Source organism: Scophthalmus maximus, chromosome 12 (genome assembly GCF_022379125.1).
Source record: "Scophthalmus maximus strain ysfricsl-2021 chromosome 12, ASM2237912v1, whole genome shotgun sequence".
Taxonomy (NCBI): Eukaryota; Metazoa; Chordata; class Actinopteri; order Pleuronectiformes; family Scophthalmidae; genus Scophthalmus; species Scophthalmus maximus.
The window spans coordinates 23420728-23446218 of NC_061526.1; the positions used below are offsets into that span (position 1 = coordinate 23420728).

The 25491-nt window shown below is 43.1% G+C and overlaps 3 protein-coding genes across 18 annotated transcripts in view; 1 reads left to right on the plus strand and 2 right to left on the minus strand.

Moving 5' to 3' along the window:
• The window catches only part of usp6nl (USP6 N-terminal like), a 50618-nt gene extending 43149 nt beyond the window's left edge, over nucleotides 1-7469 (plus strand). For 5 of the 6 annotated variants that reach the window (XM_047336007.1, XM_047336008.1, XM_047336005.1 and 2 more), the window contains 6 exons: nucleotides 318-366; nucleotides 747-867; nucleotides 1046-1140; nucleotides 1227-1292; nucleotides 1883-2216; nucleotides 4922-7469. In XM_047336007.1, the coding sequence (XP_047191963.1) occupies nucleotides 318-366; nucleotides 747-867; nucleotides 1046-1140; nucleotides 1227-1292; nucleotides 1883-2216; nucleotides 4922-6414 (2158 nt within the window). In that variant the 3' untranslated portion in view covers nucleotides 6415-7469. The remainder of the gene's footprint in view (nucleotides 1-317; nucleotides 367-746; nucleotides 868-1045; nucleotides 1141-1226; nucleotides 1293-1882; nucleotides 2217-4921) is intronic. The other variant, XM_035616830.2, reaches the window with a different exon arrangement.
• Nucleotides 181-13698, minus strand: echdc3 (enoyl CoA hydratase domain containing 3). Of its 3 annotated transcripts, XM_047336016.1 has the most exons (14): nucleotides 13488-13698; nucleotides 12563-12684; nucleotides 12388-12485; nucleotides 12039-12239; nucleotides 11595-11773; nucleotides 10115-11231; nucleotides 6540-6606; nucleotides 6121-6414; nucleotides 4184-4234; nucleotides 2762-2803; nucleotides 1865-2225; nucleotides 1040-1156; nucleotides 703-839; nucleotides 181-446 (listed from the first exon to the last, which is right to left on the minus strand). In XM_047336016.1, the coding sequence occupies exons 1-6, from the start codon at nucleotides 13634-13636 to the stop codon at nucleotides 11078-11080; spliced, it is 903 nt and encodes a 300-aa protein (XP_047191972.1). In that variant the 5' UTR covers nucleotides 13637-13698; the 3' UTR covers nucleotides 181-446; nucleotides 703-839; nucleotides 1040-1156; nucleotides 1865-2225; nucleotides 2762-2803; nucleotides 4184-4234; nucleotides 6121-6414; nucleotides 6540-6606; nucleotides 10115-11077. The 3 variants fall into 3 exon arrangements, with proteins under 3 accessions (XP_047191972.1, XP_047191973.1, XP_035473211.2); XM_047336017.1 differs by lacking the exon at nucleotides 6121-6414 and having other exon boundaries at nucleotides 1040-1137; XM_035617318.2 differs by lacking the exon at nucleotides 6121-6414.
• A 113-nt stretch (nucleotides 13699-13811) lies between these two features.
• LOC118289754 (ATP-binding cassette sub-family C member 9) overlaps nucleotides 13812-25491 on the minus strand; it is a 43362-nt gene continuing 31682 nt past the window's right edge. For 4 of the 9 annotated variants that reach the window (XR_004786246.2, XR_004786232.2, XR_004786244.2 and 1 more), the window contains 6 exons: nucleotides 24089-24192; nucleotides 23856-23989; nucleotides 23691-23753; nucleotides 22887-23196; nucleotides 22326-22495; nucleotides 18459-22033 (listed from right to left, as the gene is read on the minus strand). Coding sequence is in view for 5 of the 9 variants with exons in the window: in XM_035616793.2 (XP_035472686.1) it covers nucleotides 14567-14806; nucleotides 14892-15108; nucleotides 16046-16346; nucleotides 16474-16622; nucleotides 17707-18053 (1254 nt within the window). In the remaining 4 variants the exon portion in view is untranslated. Of the gene's footprint in view, nucleotides 14807-14891; nucleotides 15109-16045; nucleotides 16347-16473; nucleotides 16623-17706; nucleotides 18419-18458; nucleotides 22496-22886; nucleotides 23197-23690; nucleotides 23754-23855; nucleotides 23990-24088; nucleotides 24193-25491 lie in introns of those variants that run through there. The other 5 variants (XM_035616768.2, XM_035616753.2, XM_035616740.2 and 2 more) reach the window with 2 other exon arrangements.

Genomic DNA, 25491 nt, shown 5'->3' on the forward strand with positions numbered 1-25491 from the left:
TCCGTAGTTTTCTGCTCTCAAAAGGGGAAGAGACTGTTGCTAGGCAAGACTCTTCAGTGACACCTCATCACTGGGAATAGCTGCTTGTTCCATTTCCTCCAGAAAAATAAACGTGTCAATCTCAGGGAAAATCACAGAGCAGGGGAGCGACAGGAATAAAGACAACGCAGATCAAATGAATAGTCGATAAGGCTTTTTATTATCAGGTGAATCTGCTCCGACTGATTCCAAAAGAAGACCGATTGGCGACCTGGTCTCTACACTGTGTATTGGTTTGCAGGGTTCAGTGTTGACGGTGGTCTGTTTGTTGTTCTCAGGCAGCAGGCGCTGTTCCACGTCCTCACTGCCTACTCCATGTACAACACGGTGAGTCACTCACTCTCTGCAGAGGTTACTACGCCTCTACCGCCCCACTGGGTGGAACCGTACGTCTGTAGGACCAAATACTGGATTTCCGAGCACAAGAGACAGAATAATTAACAAGCGATGAATGTTTCCTATTAAAGTACAAGTCAGAGATAATAATTAATCACACAAGTAAGATTGACAAACAAATGCTGCGAACATCGCAAATCTAAAATGAGTAGTAAATCATTTGATTGTTTAGTTTGTTCACAAAACAACACGTCTATTCAGGAGGATTAAAAACAAACTGAGTTATTAATGCATTTGTTCTGTATTAAGCAGGTGAGGACAACATACAGTTGTTCCCCCGACTGATGGTGTGTTTCTCTCTGTATGTGCAGGAGGTGGGCTACTGTCAGGGCATGAGTCAGATCACGGCTCTGCTGCTCATCTACATGAACGAAGAAGACGCCTTCTGGGCTCTGGTCAAGCTGCTGTCGGGGCAGAAACACGGCATGCACGGTAACACACACACATTCTCCAGCCAACAGCGCGCGAGCAAAGTGTTCAAAGTAGTAAGCCTTCAAAACAGTCACAGTATAGTCAGGCTACAAACAGTCATAGTAGTAAGGCACAACAAATGTCCAGAAAGTGGATTATCGCGTGACGACAGCTGAGACGGTGACTCTCTCACCTTCAGGGTTTTTCGTCCCTGGTTTCCCGAAGCTGATGCGTTTCCAGGAGCATCACGATCGAATCCTCAAGAAGACGATGCCCAAACTGAAACAACACCTGGTGAGAGACGCGGCAGCTGCAATAAAACACACACAGATATTTACATGTCCCACTCAGTCACTTGTCACACTGTTGCTCTGCTGCAGGACAACCAGGAAGTGTTCACCAGCCTCTACACCATGAAGTGGTTCTTCCAGTGTTTCCTGGACAGAGTGAGTCACATGACGCTCACTACACACCAGAGTCTAACGGAATCACTGCTGATTGGAACAGGGTTCAATTATTAACGAATACATATGCCCATTTATCTTCCCCTGTTAGTGACTTACAATGAGCTATATTTTGTATCATAAATTTGGAAATCAGAACTATTAGAGCCAGAGGTTTTTGATATCTGGCTCGGAAACCAAGCCAGTGTATTTTTGAATGTCTTGTCTGAAAGAAGCAAGTCAGCATAAAAAATATGAAAGATTAGAGAAGGAACATGACAAATCTGCACTAAAATATATGCGATAAGATATCCTTTTTTTTTCTAAAGGATTAATATTCAATTCAATATTTTTGTTGCCATCAAAAACCCTGAAAAGCAACAATAACTTGATGATAATAAGCTCCTCCTGTTTTGATACCAGTTAAACTCTCCAGCGCTCGGCTGTTAAAGGAAAGTATTGATCCCTTCAGAGATTAAAGCCACAGACGGACTGAACATTATTGGATTTGGTCTTTTCATGACAACAAAGAATTGAAATGTAGCCAAATCAACATTATCCACTGTAAACAATACCTTTGTGTTTGTGGTCAGACTCCGTTCACGCTCACACTCAGGATCTGGGACATCTACATCATGGAGGGAGAGCGAGTTCTGCCCTCGATGTCCTACACCATCCTCAAACTGCACAAGAGTAAGAACGTTCCCTCTGCCCGCTCACCGCTCTCCTCCCTCAGACACAACCGGTCTGATCTGTGTGTCGTCGTTGTTGCAGAGCACCTGATGAAGTTGTCCATGGAGGAGCTGGTGGAGTTTCTGCAGGTGACGTTGTCCAAAGATTTCTACATGGACGACGACCTGGTGGTGGAGCAGCTGCAGGCGTCCATGACGGAGCTGAGGAGGGCGAAGCTGGAGCTGCCGGCGCCAGGTACGGAAACTGTGTGAAAAGGAGATGTTAACACGAAAAAGGGATGTGGCGGCCGGACGACCACGAGTTGCTCCTTTTGACTTTTCACATATTTATTTCAGTCAATGATTCCTTAAATGTCGTTGTCAAACCTTTATGACAAAGACGTGTAATTTAGGTTTGATATGTTAGTTTAACCATGAAGTTTATAATATTTTACGATAAATTGATAACATAAATATAACCAAATACATAGAACCTATAACAAATATTTATTTTACATATAAATGCACATTTAAAGGCTCAGTTGGCTGATAATATCAGTCGGGCTCGACTACTTATTGTATAAGAAATAAACAATATGCATAAGTATATTTCTAAAAGTAGAAGTTATTATTTGTTGTTGTTTTTTAGTTATATAACCCCTCTTTTAGTAAAAAGTGAGAATTTAGCCATTTTTTCCTGAATTATATTATGACAAAGTGGATTTTAATTAGATCAACACATAATCTGTTGATCACAAAACACCTAGGTGAGGCGACAGTGGGGGAAAAAAGTTTTCTTACCTGTTTTGTACACTCACAGGAAGTGACATTCCCCGTCGTCTCCTGCAGAAGACAAAACACTGCATTAGTAATGTTATAATGAGCCGAGCTGCCGTCCTGTGGTGTTGGTGGTCTTGCTCTGTCTGCTCATTAATCTGCCTTCTCTCCCTCTTCCTTCTGAACAATGTTAAGCCAACAACAACAAAAGTGTGGCCGTGCGCGGGGGCCACGTTCCCTCCTACAGCAGTAACCGGTGGGCTAATCCTGACTGGTCATGTCTCCGTCCATCTGTGCCTCCGTCCGTCCGTCCTGTCTGTCGTCTGTCTGTCAAACAGCACTCGGGTGTTCCCCTCACAAACTCCCTCTCCCACATGATAAATATATATTTATATTTTAAACTGAGTTTAGATGCTTTGCTTCAGTGCTTCAGAGTCCTGCAGTGGCTGGCTCGCCTCTTTTTCTTCCTACTCCTTTCTCTCATGTCTTGAAAGAAATGTCAAATCATTTTTGAATCTCTGTCCATATTAAGGTCTCTCAGGTGGCACAGTGTGCCCTCTGGTGGCCAATGACAGGCGCTGTAGGATTATCAACCGCTAAAATGAACATTAACTAATTATTATTTATATTAGAGGAAATAATACTTGTACCTGACTTTTTCTTAGGGTAAACTTTACAGTCTTATATTCATACAGATAGGTTACTAAGTAAAAAACAATATTCTTTCTTTCATGCGCGCCACTGGAATAGAACCTGTCTGTTCGTTTCTCCACTCGCTGACAAGATAATGAGCCACTTTTCTAAAACACTGGAGGCTTTTGTTTAACTGCTGCTGCCTCGACGTCTTCTGCGCCGCTGGGCAGATATTTTTATATCTAACTGAGAGAAACGACAGTGATTTTGAAAATTATTAAATCTAGTTTGATCTAAAAGACTGTTTTCCCTAATCACATTCAAGAGTTAATAGTTTAGCGATTTAATAAGAAGTCGGTGCTTATTTTCTTTTGTTTCACAAACACCAGTACGATGTGAATTGATTAACAAAGCTACCAATAGCTGAATACAATCAATTAATCAGTTGGGGGATGAGAAACGATTCTGTCCAAATTTTATGAGTAACCTCTCCTCAATCTGTATAATGATGTTAGCTTAAATGACAAACATCGAGTTCTGTTTTCCTCAGGACCTTTGTAATGGAGATGTGAGGTGAGGCAGGTTTTAAACCGCTGGGAAATACATAATACACAATACAACGTCCTCCTCTTTCCAGCTGTGTGGAATGATAACATCTGCTCGGGGCCATGAACACACTCGGTCATGATGTGAGGAAGCTGGAGGACAAATTAAAGTCTGTTCATCTCAAACGATGCTACGACGAGTATTTGCTCCACTCGAAGGGAAAAAATTAATTTTGGAGAATAAAAATTGTCATAGTTTTTTCCTTACCTGAACTGTGAGCACGTCCGTCACTGAATATCGTTCTGTACTGTGTGTGTTCTGTGAAAGAAGACAAACAAAACTATTAATTATTTGACTAAAGCAAATTTTCGCAAAAAATGTATACAGTAGACGAAGGTTGCACAGGTTAGTTTCCACCGTTGCTTTAACCTAGTTGACGAGGAGAAAAGGTTTGTGCCAGTACGTCTCATTTCCTGGATCGTTCCTGCAGCACTTCCTCTTCCTCCAGCTGCTGCTGCCTCCTGGCCCCGACCCCGGTGGTCACACTTTCCCCAACACGTCCAGGATCACTGTGTCTGTTTACTGTCAACTGTTGGTTTTTTATTCCTTCTTTGTGACGTCAAAGCAGTGAGTTGAGGTTTTAATACTTGTACTTACAAGTCTAAGTATTTCTGTACGACCCTTAGAGTCCAGAGCTGTTTAATGAAACTCGCTAACCGAGCCCCTCCGGCAAGTTTGGGAATGAATATCAAACACTCTTCCTGATGTTTTGTTTCTGTCCTCTTCTCTTTGCCTGTGGAGACGTGACTATGTGTCGTCGTGAATGTAATTCTCCTTTGTTTTGTTTTTTTACCTCTATGGCAGTGGTGTTGCATGAATCCATGTCTCCGTTGTGACTCCTCATCCGATGTGAATCAGCGCCACAGTTGTGTTCAACCATCAACCTTCCGCTTTGTAGTTCTGGTGATTTTTCTAATGCGTCTGCACTGTTTTTCCGTCTCGCAGCTAAAGAGGACGAGTTTCCCAAGAAGCCCCTCGGGCAGCTTCCTCCGGAGCTGGTGGTGGTGAACCACGTGGCCAACGGTCAGAGCCACGTCGAGCCTGCCGATCCTCCCAGGGACCCCAGTCCTGTCCCAGACCGCCAGCGGGAGAGTCGGCCTCCCAGTCGGTCACGCCGGGACTCGCTGGACAAACCGTTGCGTCACCACAAGGCGGACAAGAAGGACGCTCGCTCCCGGGGATCGGGGGAGATCCCCGACGAGCACCGGAAGCAGTCCATTTCCACCACACCTGAGAGAGGGGCGACACCGCCCTCGGGCCTCACCACGGTGGACAGAGGGAAGCCTCAGAGCCACGCCACCGCCAACCACAACTCCAACGCAGTCTCCAGCTCTCACAGAGAAATCACCCCCCGCTGGTTCAAACCCTCCGACACCAAGCTGGAAGCCGTCAAAGCGGCGGCCCGGGAACGGAGCAGAGGGGCGTCACCGGCGCCCTCCAGCCCAGAAGACACAGCGCGCTCCAAGGGCTTCGTCCCCGGAACCGACCGAGGCTCCAACGCCTCCCAGTACGACAATGTGCCGGGGCTGCCGGAGCAGGAGTTTGAGATCTTGGACCTCGAGAGACCTCCGTCCAGAATGAGGACCCCTCGCAGTGACACGCCCTTCAGTGCATCGTCCCCCAACCGTGGACCCAGCCTGACGGGGAGCGTCATCTCCGTCTCCAAACACCCTCTCCCTCCTACGTTTCCCCACAACAGTCCGGCAGCGGTCCAGCCCAACTACCCTGGTGTCCAGAGCCAGTACCAGACCCCTCCAAGGCAACCATCGCCGAGCAGAACCACTACGGAGGTTCCCATCTTCCATCCGGCCCACAACTTGAACATGGACCACAGGGGAGTGGACAGACTCTATGCACCGCCCTCTCGATATCCTCCGCCCTCCAACGTGGCGTACAGGGAACAAACATACGCCACCACCCAGCGGCAGCCCAACAGCTTCTCCCCGGAGAAGGTTCTTATGAACAACTCGTTCGCCACCTACCGCAGACCGCCGCCGCGGAGCGCCAGGCCTCCCCTGGAGCTGGAGACCCAGGGGCGCTCCACCCCCATCTACCTGCAACAGCTCACCTCCACTGCACAGGTCTACGCCTCGGCGGACTACAGGTTCGAGGGGCATCTGAGAGGCAAGGCGCACCCGCAGTACCTGCCTGAAGGTGGGCCTCAGCGGTCCGTGGAAGTGCTCCAGTGGGCGGCAGAGAACGAGCTGGCCCCTCAGTCGCCGGGCGGAATGCCCCGCTCGCCCAGCTTCCAGCAGGCCCAGATGTCCCCGCTCAAGGAGTTCACTTTCCCCGATAACCCGGACAGCTTGCTTCACTACAGGACACAGTTCCAGCAGCAGCAGCCCGTCATTAGGCAACAGCTCCCCCAGCTGTTTGGAGGACCACACTACAGGCACGCACAGGAGGCGTTTGCCATGCAGGAGTCGATGCTGCTGTGACTGGATGATAAAAAAGGGAAAAGGAGACTTTGGAGGAGGTTGTAGTCACCGACACTGTGGTGGAGAAGACGAGCGGTCGCTTCGTTAGGAACCTGGTTTTGTTTCTGTACATGTGAAGTACTTACCCTTCTTACTGTCGCGCCGCATCATGATGCGGCAGGACGCACCAGCCTCCGACATTTATACTGATCACTGTAAAAAAGAGAAGAAAAAAAAACTGACTGAAGATTTTATTTTATTTTTGGATGTAAATCATTAATGAGAGGTGACAGTATAAATATATATATATATCTTTTAGAGTCTGACATGTACAGTGGATTTCTTTTGTTAATATGCTGAGTTGTTATAAGTAGCGGAGGAACGATTCTCCTGAGAGCAAACCGCTGATTTATTTTCCATCTTTATTTTTTATATATGTTACTTACAGATATCTACAGTAGAGATGGATTTTCATTTCAAAAGTTGAAGCAAAGCACCTCCAGAGTAGAAACAGCAGGTTTGTCCTTTATTTTAATTTTTTTGTAGTTTTGCCTTTTCAAGTCTGTGATGATGTCACTTCCTGATTAACTCACACGTGAAGTACTGTGCATTTGGGTATTTACACATATTTGAGGCCAGTGTTTATATTTTGGTTCAATGCCAACACTCGTGGAACATAGGGCTAATTGTCTATTTTTTTTTTTGTTCATTGGCTTTAAGTCGTCTGATCTGCGATGTAACCGTAGGTAACATGTTTTTTTTTTTTTATTGCTGTACTGTAGCTACCACATCTTGAAGCACTTGCACCAGATGGATGTGATCTAGTTCCAGCAGGATTTAGATTGACTTCATTACGTCTTATTATTCTCAACACTGTCACATCAACTACTGTTCAGCTGCTGACACACACACACACACATTTAATCTGTCACATTCCCATTAATTATTCCTCATACTGTGGTTTCGATGCAGTTACGTCCACTACATTCCCTCAGTTATCGTTGTTTTCTGCTCAGCGACTAACCGCAGACCCTTCTGATACTTTGCTTAATAAAAGGAGGTGGGATGAAAATGTATCTTTTGACTGTTCTCTCTTGCTTATCTGTGAATCAGAAGTTGTATCATAAACACAAATTTCCATTTTGCCACCAACAATGAAACTCTGCCCCCTGGTGGGGGAGTGTGGTTTTGGAATAATGTTGCACGACATAAGCAAATAAGAGGATGAATTTGTTAAGTAATCCTGTAAATGAGGCACAAAGGATATTATTAATATCGGACACAATACCATATTATTGCTAAAATCCAGCCTGCACATTTTTTTTATACCTTCTGAACATAGTGTTAATTACATACAGAAATCAGAGCTGCAACAGTTAATCGATTAGTAATTGACTACTATATTAATCACCAACTATTTTAATAAATTTGTTCAAGTAGTTTCATGAAGAAAAAAAGTTATAATTCTCTGATTTCGGAGTTGCGTTGCTCTTCAGACAGTAAACTAAATATTTCTGGTGTGTGGACAAAATAATACGTCATCTTGTTTTTTTAAAATTTCAAATATTTTGGATCCACAATTACAAATTGCCGCATTTCAATTTTTATATCTTTGCACAAGAAAAGAACAAGACATACCTTAGAGTCTGAAAAACTGCAACAGGATTTTTAAAAAAGTATTTACTGATTTTTATGGACTGAACGATTAATTGATTAATGGACAAAATAACCAATAAGATTGACTGGTAGTTAAAACAATGAATAGGTATTTTCTCGATTTAATTGATGTTATTTGGTCAATAAAATGAAAAAAAATGTTTTCCCCAAAAACCCCCAAGATGATGTTTTTTTTTGTCCACACACCAAAGATATTCAGTTCACTGTCACAGAGCAGCAAAGAAACCAGAACACATGCACATTCAAGAAGCTGAAATCAGAGAATTATGATTTTTTTTCAAATGAAACTACTTGAACCAATTAATTGATTAACTGTTGCAGCTCTAGTTGCAGCCTCTGTTTACTCCTAAGAAAAGAATTTGAAGTTACTGACAATAACATTACAGCCACTACTCCTCTCATGACATGTTGTAAATATTTATATTAAAAACTTCAACTAGACAACTTTACATTTATGAGCAACTGGCACTAAGCTCATATTTCACTGCTCTGCCTCACGAAGGCTTCAGATATAAAACTGGTCAGCCGTTCTGCTTGGACGACAACAACAACAGATCATATCTGCGCCCTGAGAATCTGTTTTTTTCCATCATGCTTGAATAAATCCAGCCATATCTTCAGCAGACAGTCGTGCCCTTGATATCCCGTCGTGTTTACACTGGTCAAGCATTCCATCGCTTTTAGGCTTTTGTTTTGATAACAGAAACTAAATGTGTAGAGTCGGGACGAATCCCCCTGGTTTTTACCTCAGATTACAAAAATCATATGTTCAGTAAAACTACAAGCTGATGAATCAAAGTCAAATAGACATTGTTATGCTAAAAATGTCAGATTCTTGTTCCTCTACCTCAGACATTTATGAGCCATTTGTAACATAAATGTAAATATATAAAACATACACGTACAAAACGAATCACTAAACCCAAGTCTGGTTTTTAAGAGCTGTCCTAATTATTATTTTTAATTATCAATTTGTGTGGTAATTTATTTGTTAATGTATGAAAATTTAAATATAAACACCACATGTTTTTTTTAAATAAATATTTAAAAAAGGGAAACAACAGTGTCTGAATTCCTCAGAGCTCGTAGATACGTCTTTAAATTTGATATTTTTGGTCAATCAAACGTCCAAAACATTTAAAAAACAATATAAAGTAATAAAACAAAACAAATTTCCATCAAAGCAAATTTCTACCTTTTATTTTGTCCCTCATGAATAATCACATATTGGTTTTGTAAACTGTTGCCAATTAAATAAGAAAATGATCATTTTCATTATGGATTATTAATCTTCTGATTGTTTTGCCAACTACTATATATTGATCATCTGATCAGTTAAAAAAAAGTGCAATTGTCCAACAAAGCAACTTAAACACAGGTCAAAGTGACGAGCTAAAAAATTCAAATGCCTCGAATTAATTTGTAAACTATCATGTTTCATAAGCTGGAACCAAAACATTTTAAATAATTCAGTTCAACTTGTAAATGCTAAATCACTTATTTCCATTAAGGCATCATAATCTGTGAAGTAACTAAATCAGCTGGACTCAGGAGTAATGTTACTGTATTTCTCTATCAGGTGGTATTAAGTTAATCAAGTATAAAGTGGCACAAAAAGGTAATAATACTCAGATAAAGTACAAGTGACTGAAGAACTTTGAAGCACAGAAGATTAGCAGAAGCTACAAAGAAGAAACCAACAAGAGAACTTCACACAACAACAACAATTAGCTCGATGCGACAACTGGCGAGCAACAAACTGTTTGACAACGAACATTTCAACAAACAGCAGCAACTGGAACGTCAACGGTGAAGTTGCCGCTGTCGGGCAGCGACGCAGAAACGAAACCACGACACAAATGTTTTGTTTGCGACGGCGGCAGCTAAGCTAACGGTTGTCGGCAGCTAAGCTAACGGTTTTGACGGCAGCTAAGCTAACGGTTGGCGGAAGCTAAGCTAAGCTAACGGTCGTGAACTTCTTCCAAAGATAAGTAACTTCGGCGACTTTTCATAACCACCACGATGTCGTGAAACGGCAACTTACCTCCGTTTACGATGTTCACTCCTCAAAAGTTTCTCCGTCCGCTTGAAAAAATAACGAAAAATGTTTGTGGTCCGTTTTGTAATTTGCGGCTTCGACGCAGCTGCCCGATCCAAACAAAGATGGCGACCGGAAGTGACAACTCCGTGATAGAAAGAGAAAAAAAAACGAAACGCGTAAATCTAAAATAAGACAAAAGAACATAGTTATTTCAGCTTTATTGTTTTTTTTATAATTTAAAAAAAACATTTATTTTTATATGATTTGACTTATGTAAGCGCACAAACTTTTTGGGATTTTTTTAATTAATACATTTTTTTAAAAATACATTTGCAAGCTTGTAGGATTTAACCTGCTGGCTTCACAAGTAAAATTAAGTTAACCCGTCACAATTATTTTGTTTAATAATTTTCTAAGAATATCAATTTATTGATACTGTATGTTATGGCCATCATATTAATTATCAGTTTGGTACAACCACTATTGTGGAGTAACAGAACATATTAATATCCATCTCTCAAGAGCGTAAACTGACAAGTCACCATTGAGACGATCAACATCGTCTTTGCAGAAAATGATCTAAATGTTCAAAATACATAATTATATATCTATTTATTGCATTTAACATTAGACAAATACTATATATAGAGAGAGAGCAGCATTCTTTGTCATTCTGAGTCTGTTATATCATCAATCCTCGAGATGGTGACGGTGTTTCCACACATCAGCTTTTAAGGCAAACCATTGTTCAGCTACTTAAGTCTCAGAGACATGGACGAAATCCTCAGGGGAAGTTTCAAACTTCAATCATCTGTCAAATTACACACCTACACGTTAACAGTTCCACATCCCGATCCCCGACTCGGGCCTGGAGCTAATTATTCCACACCAGCGCCTGAAAAAACGCGTGAACCTGTCAGGATAACAAGTCGATTGCTGTAGTGATCTGTGACATCATCAAGTCCATCAGTCGTGGGCTTTTTCCACTTTATGGCTCCACACTGGTTTGCGTTTCTGGACGAAGGCCCGGATCCCCTCCTGCCCGTCGCTCAGGGCCAGGTTGTCAACCATCACCTTGGAGGCGGTGGCGTACGCAGCATCTCTTCCTTGAGCCATTTGTCTTTGGGGGAAAGATGAGAAATCTTGATTATCAACCTTTAATAACATGTGTACTGCCACTGGCCCATATTTACAGTCTGTTGTTGCTCTCATCTTTGGTGATTCCTGCTGAATAAAATGGAATGATGCAGCATTTTATTAATGATCAGTTGATTAATTCTAATATTTTTTCCCACCATCCTCTACTTTCTTACGATACCAAACAACTTATTAGTGCAGTCTTTGAAACTGTGTTTATTCAGCATGTCAACGACGCTGATAGAATAAAACAACAAAAAGTGAAATTCAACTCTTCAGTGGTTCCTGGACTTGGACCCTAGACATTTTACCATAAACCATAGATCCATAAACTTCAAACTCTGACCTTTGGAAAGTGGCCTTGCCGAGGGCGACGACAGGTCGGCTGGCCTGACACACCCGCCGGGCGATGGCCATGGTCTCGTCCTCCAGCCGCTCTTCCGACACCACCTTACTGACGAGACCGTGCAGCAGAGCGTCGTGGGCCGAGATGGGAGTTCCCGTGAACAGCATCTCCATGGCAACCTGGTACAAAGGTGTACATGTATCAGAAACATATATTGGATTTTTGTGGGCCAACGTCTGAATCAATAATAGGAAAAATACTTATATAATCTGATAACAACATTTCTGGTAAGACTTCTCTAAACTTGTTTTTATTCAGTAGCTTCAACAAAGGATTTTGCTTTACCTACAGATCATTTTTTTCAATTACTAATATTTGTAATAATATTAATAATAATAAATTATACATTTATTATATCACCGAAACCCTGTCTTCAGCTCTCACCTTCCGCGGCACCGCTCGGCCGATGGCCACTGCTGGCGTGGAGCAGAACAGGCCCACGTTGACCCCTGGCGTGGCGAAGGTGGACTTGTCCGTCACCACAGCAATGTCGCAGCTGGCGACGAGCTGGCAACCCGCCGCCGTGGCGACGCCGTTCACCATGGCGACCACCGGAACGGGTATGTCTTGTATCAGAGTCATGACCTTTGAAAGCACAGGAGACGATGAGCGAGTTTCCTGTGTACAATTCAGCTGAATAACAAATTATTAATCTACTATATGTGTTTTAATAAATAGTAAATAAATGAGAGGGTGATTTGATGCTATTTATGATCATAAAGAGAAACTTCACCTCTGCACAGGTGTGAAACACCTTGGTATGATACTCTCGTCCCTGAGACGACGTCAGCTCCTTCAGGTCGTGTCCGGAGGAAAACACTGGACCGTTGGCTGAAAAACACACAAAGTTTAGACCGACATCTTTCTCCGTTTCCCTCACACACACACACATTATCAAACACACCCACCTGATATTATAATAAGTCTGAGATCTTCACTGTCGACGTCAGTGAGGATGTTCTCTCGGAGGGATTCCAGCATGGACAGGGACAAAGCGTTCCTCTTCCTGGGATTGTTCAGGATTATTCTCCTGAAAAGGCGACATCACATGAACACATCACATCTATCAACACTACTTTGCTTCCTGTTCTCTATGATGCAGCGGCAGTTTTGGTCTACGTAGCAACAAAAATAAACAAACTACAACAGATTCTGTTATACCCTTATGACATAAATTAATTGAACGAGTTGAACTTTAAGTTTGTTCAACTTAAAAGTTAAGTTAGGACAAAACTTTAAGTTGGACAAAAGTGTTTTACCTATTTAAATCAATTTTTAAAGTTGGTGAGAAATATTTTTTTTCATTTTAATACAAAGTTTTTGTTATGTAAGACAAGTTGGCACAATTTAAATTTTCCTCCTGTAATTAGTGATTTTAGCCGATGAGCAATTTTGGCAGCTAAAAAAAGAGCAGTATTTGATACGACAGTAGTACATCAACACTGTACTTGAGTAAATGAACTTACTCTTAATCCTACAAAGTCTTTCTATATATATTTTAAAGTATTCAACAGTGTGTTAAGTCATTCCTTCTTCAGCTGAAACATTTTCTCATCGATGTTGTAAATAAACAAAGTGAACACATTGACGAGGACGCAGAGAACAGTGACGTCCCGACGTTGACATTGACAAATTTTACAAAAGTATGATTTGTACATTAATAATGTTTATGCCGAATTTTCCTCAAGACCTGATAATATGTAACGAAGAACAGTATGAACCACTTCAAGACGTTGTTGTTGTTATTATCTACATTTTCCTCTTAAATCTCTCGTTTCCTCCCTCGACCTCCTGCTTCGTAAGACGGAAGACGGACACATTTCGTTGCCGCACCTGATTCCGTGGCTCTGCTGTCTCACCGTCAGCGGCTCCGGTGGTTCGGTGTCGGAGTAGAGACGGGTCCCGGTTCGAAGCAGCGTCGTCGTCGTCGACCTGCTGAGCTGAAACACTCCAGCTGCTCTGCACAGAAAACTACGAGCCATGTTGTTTATCTTCACCTGCTTCCGCCTGGTCGCCGCTCACTTCCGCGTGCGACGCCGTCAGCGGCACGTGGTGAAATCACTTAGGTAGGAACTGATCACGAGACCGTATAATTAAATATTGTAGTTTTACACAAATTCTGTGCAAATGACACAAAATACAAAAGAGGCCGACATGTTCCCATTTATGATTTTATTTAAAAACTGATTTAGGTGGATTTTTTTATATACTTCCAAATTTGCAAGTGACAAGTATTTTCTGTCTAGTGATTCAATTGAACTTAAAATCTGTCTCAAACGTGTTTGAATTTAAAAGTGACGCTACATTGACCGTCCACAACCTGCCAAAACTTAATTGTCAAACAACACAAATCAAAAAAACAAATGTACTGTGATTGATTTATTGATTGATGCTCACTCGTGACCACTAGTAGTTGATGTCGGTGAAACATTGACCGAACATGACATAAGAGTCTGAATATAGGGATTGACCGACATGACAGCTCCCAAAAAAGTGAAGCCAAAACACCTGCATCGCCCCCTGGTGACTGGCTGCAGTACAGCTCATAAACCCCGCCCCCGTTCTATATGACATCACCAGCACAAGATGGTGGATTATAAATCTCTCTGAGGGAAATGTGTGATACTCGGTTCTACAAATAATGAGAATTCTCTCGAACCGGCTTTGAGGGAAAATATCTCCTGCGTGTGATCGCGTGGGGACGTTGTCTCTGAGGCGTCAGGTCTGATCTGGATTAACTCCGCGCCTGTGACCAGGAAGTGACATCAGCAGGGAACGTGTCGGGAGACGAGTCTAGAAAAGGCGGACAACAGAAGAAGAACCAGTCCCGTCAGAGCCGGAGAAACACCGACGCCCACGATCCTCCGCACCACCGGGAGGAGCAGGGCGGCGAGCAGGAGGCCGGCCTCATGTCAGGTGACGGCGTCGGTTGGGGTGAAGAACTGGACCTTGGGGGCCATGAGGGCCGAGTTGTTCCGCCGCAGGCTACCGCCGCCACTTCCTCCGGCGCCCTGACGCATGGAGTTGTTGCGCCTCATGGAGTTGCGCTTCCGCAGCGAGTTCTGGTGCGACAGTTCGCTCTTCTGGAGTGTCTGGATGAGGATGGACGGCTTCTCGTCCAGTTCTCTGGCACTGTACAGCGGCGTGGCCACCTGACGGAACCAACGGATAAATAACGATTAGTGAGTTAACGGTTATCACGATGCAGTACAGTAAAGAGAGAAGGATCCGTGGTACCTTGACCGTGTTGCCGAACTTGGAGTAGTCCACGGAGTACACGCCCTCCTCCTCCGTCACGATGGGAACGAAGCGGTGGCCCCACTGGATCTCCTCGGAGATGTAGGAGGTCCGGGCCTGTGTGGTGATGCCAGTCGTCTCGACGACGCCCTCCAGGATCACGATCACCTCCAGGTCGCTGCACTGCAGCTCCATGGCCGACAGGTCGTACAGCGGACTGAGGGCGGAGAGACGGCAACACGCGTCACACACACTGAGGGCAACCTGTGTGTGTGTGTGTGTGTGTGTTATGGTAAAATGTCATTGAGGCTTGATATTTCACAGTTTAACCATAAACTCTACTATAAATAACTATAAACAAAAAAGGTTTAATGATTATAGATGAAAATAAAAGATTTCGTATCTGCAAACGTAAAAACACAAAAACCAATAGGTTTGCAAACTCGTCATATCGGCTGATTTATATCGACTTAACGATAAATCTGTCAAAAAAAATTATCACAGGAAAGAAATTGGAAAAATTTAAAATATTATATTATATATTATAAAATAAATAATAATGCCATTAACCAAAATTCAAGAGAAATACATCTCTGAAACAATTTGATTAATATAAGTAAACCGTAAACTGCCATGTTATGAGAAAAAAAAAATCATGAAACCATATTATTCCTTTCATGTCATTTTAATTATTTTTGGCCAATTAAATCAATAACTTTATCAATACATAGTCTTAGAAAAAAGGTCCCTTTCTCATTAGACCATTTCCTTTTTTTCTGACAGGCTACAATACTTGGAATTTTACATTTGGTGAGAAAAAATCAGTCGGAATATTGGACTAATATACTTTTTTTTTTCAAAATCACTGCCGATGTGAGTTTGACAAGAAGGAAGAAAATGTGTCTGAACTAAATCTGCTTGACGCGACAGTAGATTCATGTTGCTGCTCTTTGGTCCTGCAGGTTTGTTTCTGTCCAGCAGAGGGACCCGCTGAGTTGAACACACGAAACTCAAAATGCTGCTGCTCATGACTGATGATTCATCCCAGTTCAACCAGGAATAACGTACTGTACCTTAATTTGATTGGTTTGTTTAAAAGGCACGAAGAGGAGGAACTGACGCACAGCATTTCAGAAGCGATCGCGTCGTCGTACCTGCTCTTGTCGATGACGTGGCAGATGATGAGCGGCGCCAGCAGGAACAGGCTGTTGCTCGCCACGGCGGTCTCCGTCTGCACGTCGATCTGATGGATGGGGATCACCTCGCCCTCCGGCGTGGTCGTCTTCCTCACCACCTGCAGCCGGACGGTGGCGCCGATGATCATGCTCTTCCTCAGGTCGCCGATGCGGATCATGAAGCACAGGTGGTTGTTCCTGACGGCGATGACGGCGTGGCGGCTGAAGATCAGCGTCTCCGCCCGACGGTTGGACTGAGCCGTCTTCATGAAGATGCAACCTGCAGCAGAGAGAGAGAGAGAGAGGAACTTGAGAAGACAGAAGAAGACCATGTGTCCTGCTGTCGGCTGCGCGCATCGTCGCCCAGCAGGGAATCGAACCTGTGACCTGCGGCCAGTGAGACTCACCGAGCATGACGGCGTTGATGATGAGGCCCACGATGTTCTGCATGATGAGGACGGTGATGGCGGTCGGACACTGCTCCGTGATCATCCGGGCCCCGAAGCCGATGGTCACCTGGACCTCGATGGAGAAGAGGAAGGCCGAGGTGAACGACCTGCAGAGAAACACGTCACAGTCATAATGTACAGTATGTAATGTACAGTATCTGGTCTACTGTCAGATATGAAAGATAATAAAGTTTATCACCATTATTATTATGATTTGTTCCCATTTTCTTTATGTTTGGTCCCTTATGAGAATAAGAACAAATCCCAAAGCAACAAAACGGGAACAAAAACATTCATTCATGTAAAGATATTCCATAACTACAGTCGATAAAGTGCAGTATTTATATCTGACTTAAGTAAAAGTACAGAAATATATTTTCACCCAAAGTAAATGTATTGGAAACTACTTTTAACTACTTCAGAGTTTCTCAACATGAGGATCAGACTCTTCCAAGGGGTCACGAGACGAATCTGAGAGGTCGTGAGATGATTCACGAGAGAGGAGAGAGGAAAACAGAAATTTGAATAAAATTTTTCAAAACTTTTCTGAAAATCTTTACTTTTCTGTGAAATAATGTAGAATTTTGTCTCTTTGGGCCTTAAACTGTTATTTCACCGAGAATAAATATTTCAGAAACAAGTCGATGGTTTGATCATTAAAATGTGTCATAGTTTTAAGTTTTGATGTAAAATCTTCATCTGAAAAGTGAGAATAAGATGTTAAATAAATAAAGGAGAGGATTCAAAAGTAAAACAAAGTGGGAAATACTGAAACTACAGATGAACAAGTGTCTTAAACTTGAACTTAACTGTCACTGAGCTGAAGAAGAAGAAGAAGGTAAGAAGAAGGTCAGAGAGAGAAAAAATGGAGAGACGAGGAAGAGGGAGGAGGAAGAGGAAGAGGAAGAGGAAGGATAGAAGGAAGGATGGGGGAGGGGGAGGAAAGTCATCTTGTAATCTTCACTTTATTACCCCTAAAGTTATGAGAGTAAAAAGTTTAATAACGTCCTCCCTCCTCCTCCTCCTCCTCTGTCGAGTTCAAACATGGAGGAGGAAGAAGAAGAGGAGGAACAGGAGGGAGGAGGAGGACGACGATGGGAAGTTTGCAACAAGTGAAGATGGAGCAGAGATGAAGAGCAGTATCATAAACACACCGAGCACAACTTTAGTAACCGTGTCTGCTCTTCTTACTTGACGTCGGTGACGCAGTGCGTCCCCTTCAGCTGCTGCGGGTCCAGGTCGCCGTGCGCGAACGCCACGAGCCACCAGCTCATGGCGAACAGCAGCCAGCTGCTGACGAAGGTGGTGGTGAAGATGACGAGCGTGAAGCGCCACTTGAGGTCGACCAGCGTGGTGAACACGTCCTGCAGGAAGCGGCCCTGCTCGCGGATGTTCTTGTGCGCCAGGTTGCACGCGCCGTTCTTGGCGATGAAGCGCGCCTTGTTCACGCGGTCCCGGAACACGGGCTTGCGGGGCACGCGCGAGGCGAGGCCCGGCAGACCGAACTCCTCCGGGATGATGCTCTTCCTCGCCAACATCTTCTTCTTAATTGTCTTCCAGGGAAAAAAAACACTGTTTTTCTCCGCCGCGTCTTCAGTCGTGCGTAATTACGCGCGGACACAACATGTCCACCTGCAGCGCTCCTCCGCTCCTGTCCACTCTCGTGTGGAGATGTTCCGCAGTGACCGTGGCGCACCGCCTCCCTCCGCTCAGCTCCTCTGAGGCTGGGACGCTCCTCCGCGCTCCTGTTGACGTAGAAGAGCAACTTCCAGAGTCCAGAGATCCGGAGAGTCAGAGTCAGAGCTGAGAGGCTGCGGCCGCCAGGCGAGCGAGCCCTGTTCAGGGACCGTCGGAAAACACGGAATCACGAGCCACAACGTCTGCAAAACGACCTGGAGAAAGTCTTTTAAAAGACATAAATCATGTTTCAACAAAGCACTTTACCCCCTTAGTTCATTTATTGGTTAGTCATAAATGTAATTCAGTATTTCACAAGTTTCATACACATACAAATATTAAAACGTTCAGGTTTCAAGAGGGGAGTGTGTGTGGATGAAAATAGTTTACTGGGATATTTTGTCACAAATCTTCTGTTAATTAATTAATTCAATTAGAGCTCCACTTCCTGTTACAGTGATGACGTCATGAAGCATCAGTCTTTTGACACCTATAAAAAACACATTTTGCATTCACTTTCAACGCTTCATTTACTGGGACGATAAATGAATCCGTTTTTTGGCAGCTCACTATGACAATTATTTAACTTTCATTAGCTGCTTAAAAATCAATTAAAACTGGGGACATTTTTTTTAAAAAGCAGCTTCAAATTTTACAGTTTTGAGATTATAAACAAAAATATGTAACAAAAATAAAACTATGTGATGTCTGCTCAGATTCTTGTTCATCCAAGGTCAACACTTTTTTAATTAAAGCACATATTTAGAAAATAAACGCAATTTTACGAGTTGATTAAATATTTTTTCAAAAGTATCTTCATACAAACTCGTATAAAAAGTCGTTTATGATTCTTTATTCGCTGGTTTTAAATTATACAAATAAAAAAAAAATATTTGTCAGTTTGACACTGAGTCGCCAGGGGGCGCCATTTCACAATATATTGTGTGTCAGTTGGTGTGTTCAGGGTCGTGTGGTGCAGAAAAAGTTCCACTTCACTCAGAAACATTTAATTTTTAATACAAGTGTAAAAAAAAAACCTAAATGTAGGCACAAATAATAATAATAATAATAATTAGTTATATGTAATATGTTTAAAAACATGCAGACTGTACATTTACAAAACAAAACCTAAAGTTGACCTGTAGGTGAAAACGATATTTATTTAACAATCACAGTTTATGAGAACAATCTTAAAAGCTCTGGTAGTGTGTGTGTGTGTGTGTGTGTGTGTGTGTGTGTGTTTGTGTGTAAGTGCTAAAACTAAACACAAAAGATTTATGACGAGCTCTCGTAGATAAGGGCAGAAAAAAAAGCAGGCGAAAAAGAAAACTAGGTCATGAACCGAGGAGAAGACGGAAGACGGAGAAGAAGAACTGGGAATAATAACTGCAGAGAGAAAATGTGCTTGAGTAGAAAAACATGAAAATAGAAAAAGATTTAGAGGCGGAGACGTTTGGCACAAGTCGGGGTTACAGAAAAAGAAAAAGAAAACCTCCAGGTCTCGTTAGTTTCCACGTTCGTGTTCAACGAGCGGCACAAAGTGTTGATTTGATCACTTCTCTGAGTGAAGTGTGTAAAAAATAAGTCGTATAAGATCAGAGAAAAAACTACAGCGGCAAACTTCTTCAGATGAAACAAGAAAAAGAAATTTGTGTTTCAGTCTGTACAGTAAAGAGTCTTTTACAATCTCATTGAAAAGCAGAGTTACTATGATCAATACACAATAACAGGGGGACAATAGCACAGAGGGACAGAAGGACAATAACACAGAGGGACAATAACAGAGGGACAATAGCACAGAAGGACAATAACACAGAGGGACAATAACAGAGGGACAATAGCACAGAGGGACAATAACAGAGGGACAATAACAGAGGGACAATGACAGAGGGACAACAGCACCGGCACCCGGAGAGATGGAACGAGTGATTCTAGAAAAAAACACGTTGAGACGAAATCTTTGTCTCTTTAGCATTTTGTTCGTAAGAAGCACAAAGTGGCTTCAAATGTACAACGAAGAACAGTGTGAACTTATATCGTCACTGGACTCGTTATAAAAACGTATAAAGTTATTTACATGATATTTCAAAAACTACAATTTTGACTACAATAGAGCGTGTGAGCTTCAGGGATGCCGACATGTGGCGGTTGTAACTGTTTCCAGTCTTTATGCTAAGCTAAGCTAACCAGCTGTAGCTGCATATTCAAAAGACGGATACAAACGTGATTCATCAATGTTCAAATTCAGCTTTCCACCACAGAAGAAATGAGCATATTTACGAAAATGTCAAAAATATTTTTTTTCTTTGGACGAAAAATAATTTATTCATTAATTTTAGACAGTTATGGAAGTAAAAAAGAATCCCTTATTTATTTGTCACAGGCTGTTAAGATTCAACCCGCTAACAGTTTGTTTGCCAAATTTGAAAAATCAGCCATATGACAGTTTCCTGTGACAAATCTGTAAATGTATTTATTATTCCAGATGTTAGACATTTTCAACATCATATTCCGTGTTGTGGAAGGTCACTGAGCGAGTGTCAGTGCAGGTAACCCCAGAGGAGAGTTAAAATAATGAAACCTTTACCTTTTTTGCTTTATATCGTGAGTTTATTGGCTGTAAAACCAAAACCAAAGGCTAAAAGAGACTAAAACAAAACAAAGAACTGTGTGTGAATAAAATTAACTGAAGTTAAACTTTTTGAGTTTGAGCTCTTACGAACTTTTCGCGTCCTCTCTAGTAACTAGAGTCGATTCTCACAGAGAAACTAGAGTCGATTCTGGATCAACTCGGCGTCACATCAACGTCTCTCAGCGTCTAGAAGAAGAAGAAGAAGAAGAAGAAGAAGAAGCTACGAGTCCAGAAGGAAGAACCCCTGGAGGTGACGGGAGCTCACGTCGGAGCGTCTTCCGTCCCCAAGGATAATAAGTTCAGCAACGCCTGACGACAGACAGACAGCGGGTTGGGCGGCGCCAGTCGAGCCGTGACACCCTTCAGTGTTTGAACTAGTGCGGGCACAGAAATACAACCGATAGAACAAAGGTGGTGGTAGATCGCCAGAATCCCCCGTCAAAGTGTTCAGACGTGGATGGAAAAGCTCTCGCCGTGTTCGTCCTCAGACTTCCGACATCATGTGATCAACACTTCATAATTCGCACTGAACGCGACAGTAACATCGACTCTACCAGCCAAAACTTCTATGGTGGAACCTAACGTGAAAATGGAGCACGTGCTTTAAAATATTAAGATTTAAAATGGTACGGAGACACAGGCCGAAAACCAACATTCAACCATTTTTTAAAAAAAGGATTTAAGAAAGAAATTAAAAGTTTCTCCTTTTCTTATTGTTGCATTAATACATGTGATAAAGAGTGTAAACTGATACAGGTGGTTGCATAATCTAAAAGCAGGTAAAGATAATTAAAGACTTTTGAAAAGTTCAGCTCAGCCTAAAACTTTTCGATCAACAACTTTGCGGTAGAAACGTCCGTAGTCAATAATACGTGAACGCACCATAATACTAGTATTATGGTGCGTTCACACCAAACGCAAGGCAAATTTTCGTGTCGCGAAATAAACACAATTCAATAATCTCCGCCTGTTCTCCGTAGGACGTCAGTGATGTCGGAGGATCTCAATGCCGATTGGCTGTCCCATAATTATGTCACACGCAATATTGTTCGTAGGTTCAGTTCATCGTTGGTTCCGTCTTTCGTGAGATACGTTAACAAACAGAAAACAATATATATTTCATCACTTTTCCCTCCTTCAGCTAATCTAATTACTAATGATACAGTCGCACTGATCATTCACTTGTATTGATGATGGAAATATGAAACCCTGGAGAAAGAAAAAAAATGAAACACACAAATTAATTATGTGAAAAACATACGATCTTGATCTTCTATTTTTCGTAAAAAAAAAAAAAGGTTGAAAATATCGTACAAGAGCTTTTACAAAATTCCTACAGCGTCAATGTGAAAACAGCTGATGGAGCAGGTGTTTGTGGATCTGTTTTCTCCTCCACAGAGAAGCTTCTTCTTACAGAAACCATATGTTTGGCTTCGCTGGCGAGTTTGAGAGTCACAGAATGCAAAGTTTAAAAAAACCTAAAAAACGGGTGAAGACCAACCAACTGATGTGATCGCCGACTCGTTTGTCCGTCTACATGTCGGCCTTGACGAACGAAGCGAACATCCCGTCCTCCTGCTCCAAGAGGGTCTCGGGTTTGTCGTACTCCAGAATGTTCCCCCGCTTCATCACGATGACCAGGTCGGCCGTGAGGATGGTGTGGACGCGGTGCTGGAGACAGAGGAGGAGGGAAAAAACACTGAGGCTTCGGACAACTGGAACAGAAAAACTCCTCGGTAACACACGTCAAGGATTTAGCCTTCGAGTAGCCAACTAGGTCTTTTGATTCATGAGTTAACTTCAGAAGTTTTCAGAATTTCAAATGCCCAAATTCCACTATTTGTGCATTTGAACAACCGGAAGGACACGGATAAATCTCCTGGTACATCCTGTGTTTTTCCGTCTCCTCAGGAGAATCTACGCACCCAATATTTCCGGACGTTTTTTTCAAAATTCGTCACAGCACTTCACACGTCACAGCACTTCACACCGAGTCCAAATTTAACGTGCGTGTATACAAAATATCTCAAGTAGAGCATGCGTTTCTTTCTTCGGTACCAACCAGGCTGTCAGTGGCGGTGAGGCTTCAGCAGACCCAGACTCAGCCTCCAGCTCCGGCTCAGACAGGAACAGACGAGGGAAGTAAACAGACACAGGAGGAAACACGGAGGAGGAAAAAGAAAAAGACAGGAGACGGTCGAGCTGAGCCAAAGCGGTCCGGGGCCGATCCGGGTCTACTTGTGAGTCCTCACTAGCACATGGAAGAGACTCTCCTCCTGCGCCAGCAGGTTGGGAGCCGAGTCGCTTTCCACCAAGATCCCCGAGGAGAAGACCAACACCTGCTCGGCGTCCAAGATGGAGGACACGAGGTGCTGGGCGACGGGACGGAGGCACGAGAGAGGAGGACGGGGCGGGAGAGGGCGAGGGACAGGAAGTGGTGGGAGCACAGGAACAGAAAAGGTGAAGAGGGGGAACAGTAGAAAAGAAGTGAAAAGGTTGATGAAAGAAAGATAAATGGTTGAGAAGAGAGGAAAAAGAAAACAAACAGGACAAGATAGTTTCACATAAAGATGGAAAAACAGAAAGAAGGGACTAAGACACTCATTTGGAACATTAACTGGTTTTACACATGGAAAAATAGTTAGTGAGAAACGTATGAGGAAAAGATACAGGAGAAGGACGCAGACGGCGTCTTGGAGGAAAAGATTATGAGGAAAAGACGGATATATCTGCATCTATCAGCTCTGAGCAAACAAAGAAGCTCAGACACGTGAAGAACTGGAATCTGTTCACGGTCGTATGAGTCGTAGTTTGTCGTGTTTTGGATTTTTGTTTTAAATCAACGACAATAGACTGAAAGACTTACTGCAATCGTGACGACTGTTCTGTCTGCAAATGCAGTCATCACAACTTTTTGTAAGATGTTCTCCTGCGAAGGAAGAGAGAAGATGGAGACGTTATCTAAAAAGTAATGATTTAAAGATGGCGGCTCGTCTTTATTTCTTGTACAGCGGAGACGCGTCCAACACACCGTGGCCATGTCGATAGACGCCGTGGCTTCATCCATGATGAGGATGCTGCTCTTCCGGACGAAGGCTCTGGCCAAACAGAAGAGCTGCCTCTGACCGACGCTGAAGTTCTCACCGCCCTCCGTCACCACGGCGTCTGGACAAACACACACACCGGCAGACGTACAATTATTGTACAAGTATGGTTTTCAGCGTCTCATCAGCTCTTCATCAACATCAACATGTATTCCAGTACCGAGGCCTCCAGGCAGCGCCTTCACCATGTTCTTCAGCTGGGCGATCTCCAGCGCCTCCCAGAGTCGGTCGTCGGTGCACGTCCTCTCCGGATCGAGATTGAACCTGCGACAAGAAGGACACACACAACTCATGTCCTCTTGACAAATAAAGTAAACCAGTAATGATATAGTGTGTTTTCTACGAAAATGGAAAAATGCCGTCCTGAGAAGACAAAACATGACGCAGAAGTTATACAAATGTTCCTGTTGGTGTGAACGCGTCCGACTCGGGAAACTCCGTGAAATGTCCGGACCCAATTTCCCGGACATTTCCAGAGTTCATGTCTGAAAACAGCATCAGATACGAGACATTAAATGATGGAACTACGCTACTTCAAATAGTGAACTAGAAGAGATCGAGAGAATATAAACTAAATGTACATGTTTTCTCCATGTATCCCTGTGAAAGATAGGTTTTTAATGTTGTTGTCATTAAGGCTTATTTTATCACTTGATTTAATTCCTGTTTATCTTTAACAGTGAGCTTCTCTCATTCAGGCTCCCTGAATAATCATGATGAGTCAAATCCGTCACGTGTTTTTACTAAATGTGTGAGTGTGAGAACGAGTCCGAGTCAAACAGTGTCAGAACAAGAACAGCAACATCAGAGAGAACAGTGTGAAAAAGTTACTGTCGACCATTCACCCCAGACTCACGTTCACGTAAACAACACACAACACACACACACACACACACACACACACACACACACACACACACACACACACACACACACACACACACACACACACACACACACACACACACACACACACACACACACACACACACACACACACACACACACACATATAATTATCTGAAGCGGCATATCTGTCCAAACAAATAGCACATGCTCTTTGTCTTTTATAACAAACACGAGAGTCGCAGAGAGGTTGTGAGCGTGTGTGACGGACGAGGAGGAGGAGGAGGCAGCGCTCCTTCATCCCTCAGACGACCTCGTCCTCGGTCCATGACGTCTGAGACCAGAGTCAGATTAGGTCCCGGTCAGAGTTCCCACTGTGTTTTCAACCACTAACCCCACAGCTGGGACGTTTACCGCCATGTGACAAATGTCTTTCGTTTTTTTTAACCGTTCGTTGCTGCAGTTTGTGTTTTTCTTGATCGGACATGTCACTGCTTCGTCATGACTAAAAGCTCATAATGTCGTGTGTCTGCTAAATGAACAATATGCGTTGGAGAACCAAAGGTATGACTACGACAACACAAATGATGAGGGGTTTCTTTTTTCTTGGTGCAGTAGTCGAGTCCTGACTAATAAGTTCCGATCGGGAAAGCGAATGCGTCTTCGTTCCCAAACGTCTCCGTTTCTGCCGGTAACGCTCCCCGGAGGGTTTTCAAA